Source organism: Electrona antarctica (assembly GCF_951216825.1).
Source record: "Electrona antarctica genome assembly, chromosome: 13".
Taxonomy (NCBI): Eukaryota; Metazoa; Chordata; class Actinopteri; order Myctophiformes; family Myctophidae; genus Electrona; species Electrona antarctica.
The window spans coordinates 7152125-7162288 of NC_136794.1; the positions used below are offsets into that span (position 1 = coordinate 7152125).

At 41.9% G+C, this 10164-nt stretch overlaps 1 protein-coding gene across 2 annotated transcripts in view; it reads left to right on the top strand.

The window, feature by feature from the left end:
- Positions 1-7151, top strand: part of jam2b (junctional adhesion molecule 2b) — an 8314-nt gene extending 1163 nt beyond the window's left edge. Inside the window, exons 2-10 of one of the 2 annotated variants that reach the window (XM_079518079.1) lie at positions 1401-1466; positions 2423-2533; positions 3318-3467; positions 4280-4461; positions 4960-5068; positions 5718-5825; positions 6022-6040; positions 6343-6391; positions 6545-7151. In XM_079518079.1, the coding sequence (XP_079374205.1) occupies positions 1401-1466; positions 2423-2533; positions 3318-3467; positions 4280-4461; positions 4960-5068; positions 5718-5825; positions 6022-6040; positions 6343-6391; positions 6545-6583 (833 nt within the window). In that variant the 3' untranslated portion in view covers positions 6584-7151. Of the gene's footprint in view, positions 1-1400; positions 1467-2422; positions 2534-3317; positions 3468-4279; positions 4462-4959; positions 5069-5717; positions 5826-6021; positions 6041-6342 lie in introns of both variants that reach the window. The other variant, XM_079518078.1, reaches the window with a different exon arrangement.
- The last annotated feature ends 3013 nt before the right edge of the window (positions 7152-10164 follow it).

The following is a 10164-nucleotide window of genomic DNA, read 5'->3' on the forward strand; positions in this document are numbered from 1 at the left end:
GACCCTCTCTGATGCTGTTCAAATAGATTCAGACCCTGATGAGTTCTGTCATATTGTCCTCAGGAGGAGAACCACAGAATCAAAAGGAGATCCCCACCGTTTTAGTTTGGTGATAGCCTCTGGTTGACCCTCTTTGCTAATTGGACGGAGATTAAATCAAGCACATACTATCTTTAAAGAATGCATTTGAAGTCGACGAGAGAACGATGACGGACATGGCTATGTTCTTTCATTTATTTATTATTTTTTTAATACAATATCAATATTTGCTGTGTGTGTGTGTGCGCCGCGTGCGCGCAGGGTGTTGAAGGGAGACGTGCACGTGTGATTGGTTTAAAACCTTCTGTTGGGCCAGCTGAGAAGAGTAGGGTTACTGTATATACAGAGGCTTTGTGCATATGGCGCACGCACGTGAGCATGCACACACACACACACACACACACACACACACACACACACACACACACACACACACACACACACACACACACACACACACACACACACACACACACACACACACACACACACACACACAGATGCTTTCTTATGGGTGTTGTGTGTGCAAAGTGTGTGAGTGTGTGTGCTTCAGGGTCCGATCATGGGAGAACCCCAGAGAAGGTGATTATAGGTCAGGATAGACCAGTTCTCTTAACAGCTTGTCAGAGAACCATCTATCACCTGCATTCCTGTGCTCTGCCGTTCCTGGCACCGCCACAACGTTACGTACACATTCTATATTGTTTCCAAGTTAATCTTTGTGTGTCTTGTCCACACAAAGTCGATACGTATGCTATGCTTGATATGTTATTATTTGTTTTGTTTTTTTGTATTTAATGCAGCTTTGTCTTTGTTTGTTGGTGTGGAAGTCCGTGGAAGTATTTGTATGGGTAGTTTATGATGTCATTCCACAGCTAATTCCCATGCCCTACTTTATGTCGCGTCGGTCTGTTTTTTGTCTGGTTTTTCTCTTCTGGCGGGCACTCATGTAAAACCTGGAGCACCCATAGATTTAAGTGAGTTTGTAAACATTTTCTCATCCGAGCACCATTCAATGAATCAATAGTCTCTTGAGACGGACTGTTGGCACGCAATTTTCAATTGTGGAAAGGTTGTATGGCTCGAGAAACGAATCTATTTGGTCGTAAACAAGGACAAAACAAAACACAAGACGGCTCACTCGCTGTTCTTACATCAGGGCTTTTTATTTCCACACATCAAAGACAAGATATTAAGTATTTAGTTAGCCTGGTTAACCCCCCCCCCCCCCCTGTGAAATCAGGGGGGGGGGGGGGGGGGTTCAAGGGGTGAGTGTTTAACCATGCTAGTATTAAGTTACTTTGATAGTGGACAAAACAACTAAGCTTACTCTTTATCATGAATGTTGTTTTCCATTCCAGGCCCTGCCTCCCTCTCTGTGACAGTAAGCAGCAGCAAACCCACAGTGGAGGTTCATGAACACACAGGTGATTAATCAAGGGAAATGGACCTGAAATATAGATACACAACCACCAAAACCTTATTAATTTGCATTGTATTGCATCACTGTAACATCACATGAAAATGGTCAAAACCTTACCTATCCCGTAAGAAATCACTGCTTCAATCATTTTAAAATAAAAGGAAATTGTGGACAGCAATATACAGCAATAAAAAAACAGGGTTTGAAATGTATGAAGCCTGGCACAAATGTTATGGGCATCAACCCTGGGCAGTGGCGTGCACAGATAGACACTAGGGGGTGCTGGAGCACCCCCTGCCCTTTTGGCAATGTGCCCTTTTGAAGAAAAAAAAGGAAAAAAAACTTTTTTTTCTTCTTTTTTTTTTGATTTTTCAAAAATAGCAGACCTACAAGTTCATAGCGCGCCACTCGGTGGCGCGCTATGAGCTTGTAGATCTGCTATTTTTCAATAGCTAAAGCATAACATAATGCTAACACCAAAAGGGGTTCCCGCCCAAAATGGATTAAGGCAACCGGCCGGTTCCACGCGCTGCACAAGGTGCCCTTTTTTAACTTGAGCACCTGCCCCTCTAAATGTCTGTGCACGCCACTGTGGCCTTTGTCCAGTGCCATTATAACAGTTAAAAAGTACCATCATTATTTCATTTTTCAAAATATTTTAAGAGTTTTTTTGTAGTGGGCATCTTATTTAAAGCAAACAACAACCCGAATCCAAACACTGTAAAGATAAAAAACAGTGTTCTGAAAATTCTTTCCATTTTTAAGAAGTGATAAGCTATTTTTCCTTTATTCAAATGTTTATGTGTATGTGGCTGTGCACATGCATTATTTGAATTAGGTTTACAGTACTTGTTTGTACTCACTGTGTGATGTTGTGTTTTGTGAACTCCCAGATGCAGTGCTGGCCTGTGAGTTTAAGACTGTACTCACTGTGTGATGTTGTGTTTTGTGAACTCCCAGATGCAGTGCTGGCCTGTGAGTTTAAGACTGAAAAGGACCAGAACCCTCGTATTGAGTGGAAGAAGAAAGGAAAGGGGGTGACATTTGTTTACTTTGCTGGTAAATTCAGTGGTGAGCAACTGATCTTTACAAATTACTACACGTTGTATTGTCATCTTTCTTCAGTATCACTCATGCCTGTGCCTGTAGTATTCTTGTCTTTATTCTACAGTTTGAATCCATCTCATTGTCTTTGTGCCAGTCTTAGTTAACCCATTTTGGTGTTAGCATTATGTTATGCTTTAGCTATTGAAAAATAGCAGATCTACAAGCTCATAGCGCGCCACCGAGTGGCGCGCCACAAGCTTGTAGGTCTGCTATTTTTGAAAAATCGAAGAACGACTGACATAGAAACATAGCTTTTTCAGAAAACTGTCATTTTCAAACAGACATTTTTAGAATCTGATCTCAGGTCAAAATGGGTTAACCTTCATCCAGGGACGTGCACACATAGACATCAAAGGGGGCTTCAGCCCCTGCCCTTTTGCCCGTCTGTAAAACAACTGCCCTTTCCAGACCACGAATGCAGCATTTACTATATGAAAGTAATGCAAATGCAGCATTTTGCGTTGAACAAATTTGTTTCGAAATCCATGTCGTAACCCGCATCTCCAGTAGATAAAGAGTGCTTGGTTGCGCCCAGAAAATAGCTGATCTACAAGCTCTCAACGCATCGCAGCACGACGCGTTGAGAGCTTGTAGATCAGCTATTTTCCTTTTTTTGTCCAAAAGTGCCCTCTCACAGGATTTCAGCCCCTGTCTCTCTAACACTCTCTGCACGTCCCTGCCTTCATCTCCTCCTCTCTCTCACCACCTCTCCGTGGCTTCCTACCCATGTCTCCTCTCTTTGCTTAAGGATCCTATGCTGGACGAGCCAAGATAGAGGGTGCCACCTTGACGATACACTCTGTCACCCAGAAAGACTCAGGGGAGTATCGCTGTGAGGTCACTGCTACGGAAGACCATGTCAACCTGGGAGAGACAACCGTGTCCCTTAATGTACTGGGTAAGACACCAAAGGACTGTGCGTGTGCGTGCGACTGTGTGTGTTTGTTTGTGTCTGTCTGTGTGTGGTGTGTAGAAATGTGTTGCCGATTGATTGACTGATTGATTGAAAAATTTATTAACAGTTTGCAGAATTACAGTACATTTCAAGCACAAACTCAATACAAAGGCTGTTAACTGTGAGTGGACGACCCAATTAAGCATTACACTTGTTTCCAATAGGGTCCACAATGTTCAATTCATCAAAAACATTTAGAGACGTACAAATAGACACTTCTATATAGACAAAGGACAGAACAGGAATTCATCATAAAGGAGGTAAAAAGAGAAAAGAAACATATACAGTGAGGGAAAAAAAGGGGTGAGCGGTGGGGGGGGATCCACGTTCAGCTCCGTTCATTTGTTTGTTTTCCTTGGAGGAGCTGCGTTGGGTCCCCAAGTCGGCTCCGTGGCCGTACCTTGAGTTGGCTGTGTGGCCGTGACAGTCTCTTGTGTTGTCCTTGTGTTGGGTCCCCAAGTCGGCTCAGTGGCCGTACCTTGAGTTGGCTGTGTGGCCGTGACCGTCTCTTGTGTTGTCCTTGTGTTGGGTCCCCAAGTCAGCTCAGTGGCCGTACCTTGAGTTGGCTGTGTGGCCGTGACCGTCTCTTGTGTTGTCCTTGTGTTGGGTCCCCAAGTCGGCTCAGTGGCCTTACAAAAAGTGTTTAGATAAAATGCATTGTCGGACAAAAATACGTTAATAGGAAACTTCAAGATGCGCTAACATACACTTTTGCCTTTAGTGACTAAGTGCTTCTTCCCCCTCTCTCCCTCCAGTGCCCCCCCACGTCCCGTCCTGTGAGGTGCCCAGCTCTGTAATTGCCGGGGCAGGCCTGGAGCTCGTCTGTAAGGACAAGCTCAGCATCCCCCCTGCCACCTACAGTTGGTACAAAGACAACAAGGCACTGAGTCCTTCAGTAGACACTTCCTACAATATGGACGCAAAGAAGGGAACGCTGGTAAGAAGCACATGAAAAGTGTGCAAATGTACATGCTCAAATGGATACGGGAACATATGCTTGCACTGACATGGCAACAGATGCAGACAAAGATGCAGAAGTATAGTATATACAGTTAGTCAAATGTCAAGTTTTTGTTCATGAGACATTACTTTGACCAATCTGTATGGTAGAGTATGTTATTACAACATAACTAACTAACACAAGCTGCACAAGCTGCATTTGGTACAGGCTACTCTTCTATTGAGACATAGGACAACTTCTGGTTCACCAGAGGTATTGCATGAAACACAAATGAAAATAGCTTGCCTTCCAAAATGAGTTCTCTGTCTAGCTCAACACTAAAATGTTGGTGCTCACATACGGGACCTTGTTTGAATCCCGGGAAAGTTAAAGATTGAAGATAAATGAACACAGATTATTTTGTTGTGGGCATGCTTGTTGTAATCTTTATTTTTTTCATTGTCCCCTCTCTTCCTTTATAACTATATGGAACAGAAATTTAACAGCGTGTCTAAAAAAGACTCAGGGTTGTATCGATGCGAGTCGTCTAACAGCGTGGGGGCGCCGAAGAGCTGCGTGGCTCAGCACCTGAAAGTCATTGACTGTAAGTGATTTTGTTGTCCGGGACGAGCCTTCTCATTGCAGAACCCAGTGTTGATTTCGTCGACTAAAACTAAGACGAAAAATGTTCGTCGACTACCTTTTTTCACTGACGAAAACTAAATGGAAACTAAATTAAAACTAAGCTATGATGACTAAAACTAAGAGTAAATATATCGACAATTTCGTCAACAAATAAAAACTAGACTAAAATGTTAGGAAGGGACTAGTGGACAAGAGATCCAGTATAAGTCATTTTACTCTTGGTTGCATGCTGAAAATAGCAGATCTACAAGCTCACAATGCGTCGCAACGCAACGCGTTGTGAGCTTGTAGATATTAGTAGGCAATTTTCAGCAAGTGTAAAAACAGTAATTACGACGGCATCAAGGCCTGCCAAAATTCATTTTAGTCGACTAAATCAACTGTAGTTTTATGATATTTAGTCGACTAAAACTAGACTAACACTAAAACATTCCAGGTGACTAAAATGTGACTAAAGTTAAATTAAAACTATTCAAGAGACTATGACTAAAACTAAAATCTAAATTTGCTGCCAAAAACAACACTGGCAGAACCACACCACAATACTTTTACCATGTACAACCCATGCAGACACTTTCACAGTTCACCCTCTATCTCTACACCTACAGATGAGCTGAGTCTGACCACTCTGATAGCTGGTGGTTCAGCCCTGCTGCTGCTAATCTTAATGTGCTGCCTTGGTGTGTGTCTCTGCCGGCGCCGGGGTTGCTGCAAGAGTGAGTACTGTGTGTGTCTGTGTGTGTGTGTGTGTGTGTGTGTGTGTGTGTGTGTGTGTGTGTGTGTGTGTGTGTGTGTGTGTGTGTGTGTGTGTGTGTGTGTGTGTGTGTGTGCGCGTGCGTGCGTGCGTGCGTGCGTGCAGCTAAAGAGAGAATTTCAGCACTGACTTTTTTTTTTCTTCCTTTTTTTTAACAGACGAAAATAACAAAAAAAGGTACGTCACATTTCATGATCATTCTCTTATGTGCAGTATCTATGTGTTACTGTTGTTGAACCATTTTGAGCGGGAACCCCTTTTGGTGTTAGCATTATGTTATGCTTTAGCTATTGAAAAATAGCAGATCTACAAGCCACCGAGTGGCGCGCTACGAGCTAGTAGGTCTGCTATTTGTTTTTAAATCGAAGAACGACTGACATAGAAACATAGCTTTTTCAAACTGTCAGGATGTAGAAGACATTTTTAGAATCTGATCTCAGGTCAAAATGGGTTTTAAACCGGAACTCTCTTCCATCCAGCGGCAAGTCCTACAGCCCACCACCACCACCCCCTCCTCCCACCCGCCATGTGAGTGATCAAAGCAAACACTATCGTGATCAAGTTTGTTTCAGTGGCTGCCATTAATGTCTCTGCCAAACTGCTGTTGACAAGTAGCTGATAAAACGTCCTACTGACTAATTCAAGGAAATGTTTCATTGTACATCTTTCCACTCTCCACAGCTCAAGAACTATAAACATACTCAGTCCTTCATGATCTGAGGGCCAACAATATCCCTGTTTCCCAAAGCCCACACCAGTCGCACGCTCTAAATGTACACCCAGTTAACCACATGAACCCTATTCTAGAGTGCCTATTCTGGGGGTGAACAGTCGGAGAAAATAGCAGATTACGACGTGACGTGAGTTTATATATAGATCAGTTCAGTCAGATAACTCACGAATGGACTGAACAAATATCTATTATAGAATGAGAATACAAGCGTGCATATAATATTTTATCCTGGCGTTCGGCTCTGCTACATTTTTCTACCCTGCTCGGCGCAATTATACGACCATCATTAAACATTAAGATTAGAGAGATAGATATCAACCGGTGGGAGCAAACGGAGCACAGTGGTGGAAAAAGTACTCAATTGTTTTACTTAAGTAAAAGTACCAATACTGTAATTTAGAACTACTTCGTTACAAGTAAAAGTACGGAATTGAAAATGTACTTGAGTAAAAGTACAAAAGTATCGGCATCAAAATGTACTTAAAGTACTAAAAGTAAAAGTACTCATTGTGCAGAATGTGCCATTTCACAAGTTCAAAATGTGTACAAAATCTATTGAAAATAGCAGATCTACAAGCTCACAATGCGTCGCAACGCGACGCATTGTGAGCTTGTAGATCTGCTATTTTCAAATGGTCGAAGTGTATATGGTTGAAGCGGTTAATGTATGTTTTCTAATCAAAATGTAAATCTCCAAAGTAACTAGTAACTAAAGTTTTCAAATAATTGTAGTGGAGTAAAAGTACAAATTTCGGCTCTGAGAAGTACTGGAAATTGGAAATACTCAAGTAAAGTACAAATACCTCAAAATTTTACTTAAGTACAGTACTTAAGTAAATGTACTTAGCTACTTTCCACCACTGACGGAGCATAACAACAACCAGCATAAACGCAGGAAGATTGCAGTCGTAGGTGAGCTTACCGTAAATGCCACGCCCAATTGGTCAGCTGATTGTCACTTCAGCGTATGACATGTTAAAACACAGCTACAAAACCGATGCTTATTGTCGAGGATATTTTGGAATGTAACAACTTTTAAGAAAAAGTATGTATTCAATTTAAAGTAGATAAATAAAAATATATATTCTCGGTACATTTCCGATGCCAGGATAATTGTGCTAAAGTGTCGGGACAGACATTCACAAGCTAAAAATTGTCGATTCATGGTTATTGTAAAAAACAACCAGTGAAAGATTATATAAAAAATCACACCCGTGTGAACTGAGTGGTGTAAGGTCTTATATAGCCTGTCTGACGTAATGAAATCATGTCTGACGTAATGAAATCACACCCGGGTGAACAGGGCGAACATAGCAACCATGCTCATTTTTTCTGCACAGACTAACAAAGCCAGTTGTAGGAGTGGTTTACACCACTTAAAAATCACACCCGTGTGAACTGAGTGGTGTAAGGTTTTATATAGCATGATCAGCTCTGATCTGACGTAATGAAATCACACCTGGATGTGATTTCACAACTGGCTTTTTTTGTGCAGAGAAAATGACCACGGTTGCTACGGTCATCCAGTTCACCCGGGTGTGATTTAATTACGTCAGAAATTATTTTGAACATAGCAACCATGGTCATTTTTTTATGCACACAAAAGCCAGTTGTAGGAGTGGTTTACACCACTCAAAAATAACTAGTTTAATTGAAACGGATACATATGACTTTAAACAGATTATCGGTTTCCGATCATGGGGTTCGGCCCTGCCTCGAATCAGGAACCCTTCCCAATATTGTTGGGAGGGGCAAATTGGACCCAAAAATCACCCCACTTAGTGTAGTGTGAGCCCAGATTTCATAAGATTTGCTCTGGGATACTCAGAAAGTTGCCCACTATGTCTTGGATATAGCCATGGAATGGTAAAGAAAATTACTATTGGCTTGTGATGCTTTATCCCCCTGATTTTTTTTATTTTATTATTATTGTTTAGAGTCCGATTTTAATTATTTTTAGATGTTTTTCTTTGACTATGTATGCTATCTTTTTTAATATTATATTCCATCTATTTTTTATATTTTATATTGATATGTTATATACTTGCAATATAGTTTGTGTTGAGGGTGTACTGTACAAATGTACTACAGATGTGAATTGAGTGGCAAATGAACGGGTGTCTGTATGCACTGAATATTAGGCTACTATGAAAGCTTTTAGTTTTTTTTTGTTGATAGGCTGGGAGCCCCTTTTGGTGTTAGCATTATGTTATGCTTTAGCTATTGAAAAATAGCAGATCTACAAGCTCATAGCGCGCCACCGAGTGGCGCGCTATGAGCTTGTAGGTCTGCTATTTTTGAAAAGTCGAAGAACGACTGACATGGATATACAGGCCTCTGTGTCACATAGAGCTCTGTGTCTCATATAGCAACATTTCTTTTCTCTTTCTTTGAATAAGAATTTGAAGGTTTTCAGAAAACCTTAGGTTAGGTTTTAGAAGGCGTTTTTAGAATCGGCGTCAGGGCTAAATGGGCTAGATAGAAAACACTGATGTTGGCTATACTTAAACCCACCACTAGATGGCGACAAATTACAGCAGAAGTCTGTTGCTATCAGCTGGACACAAGACTAGCTCAAAGATGCCAGCTTGTATTATTGTATATCAATAAAGGCACTATTGTTCTCTCTTTATCGTTCCTGTTTTTATTATTGTCATCGAATTAAAGGTCTTGAAAGGCTCAGTTTTTCTTTGGGTTCAATTCTGAAGTGTGTGTGTGTGTGTGTGTATGTGTGTGTGTGTGTGTGTGTGTGTGTGTGTGTGTGTGTGTGTGTGTGTGTGTGTGTGTGTGTGTGTGTGTGTGTGTGTGTGTGTGTGTGTGTGTGTGTGTGTGTGTGTGTGTGTGAAAATGAGAGACAGAGGGAGAGTGTGTGTGGGAAGTGGTGGCTGTCAAACAGAATCTGTGTCAGAACCGCTTCTTGTCAGATGTTAAATTAAGCCTCAAACCAGGTCTCCTCCGACACACATCCTCTATGCTGCGTGGCAGCAAATGGAGCAGCACGGGCGCTAGCCCAAGAACCGTCAGAAAAGCTCTAAACAGGTGGTAGACATCAGGAACCTATAGTTTTTAAATTCTCACACATTTGTTTGTCTTTTTCTGACCTTTTTGTTTTTCAGTTTCTCACACATTTACAGATGTCCTCCGTTTCTCACATTTGCTAACTCTTGTGGTGAACAACAAATCATGGAGCTATTCGTTTTAAACTGCCGGGGAGCCATTCAACCGTGACACAGACATCGGTTTTGCACTGAAAGTTCTCTGCTCCCTATCCAGCGTTGAGAAATAGTTACTGTTTAAAGATTTAAAAGTGCCAGACTGTGTGCGTGCGTGCGTGCGTGCGTTCGTGCGTATTTGGAGATGTGTAACATATTGTGTAGGCCATATTCTGGGGCAAATTTTGGACATCAAGCCAGTTGATCAGTTGATTGGGGGCAGATTGTTGTTTGTTCTCCTGGCTCCAGACTGCCACTGATCTGACCTCGTCTCAGCAGGCTGACGTTGACAGTACGGCCCGTGACCTTCGTGTCATCAGCATACTTGACGATGACATTTACATGGCGTGCAGAGA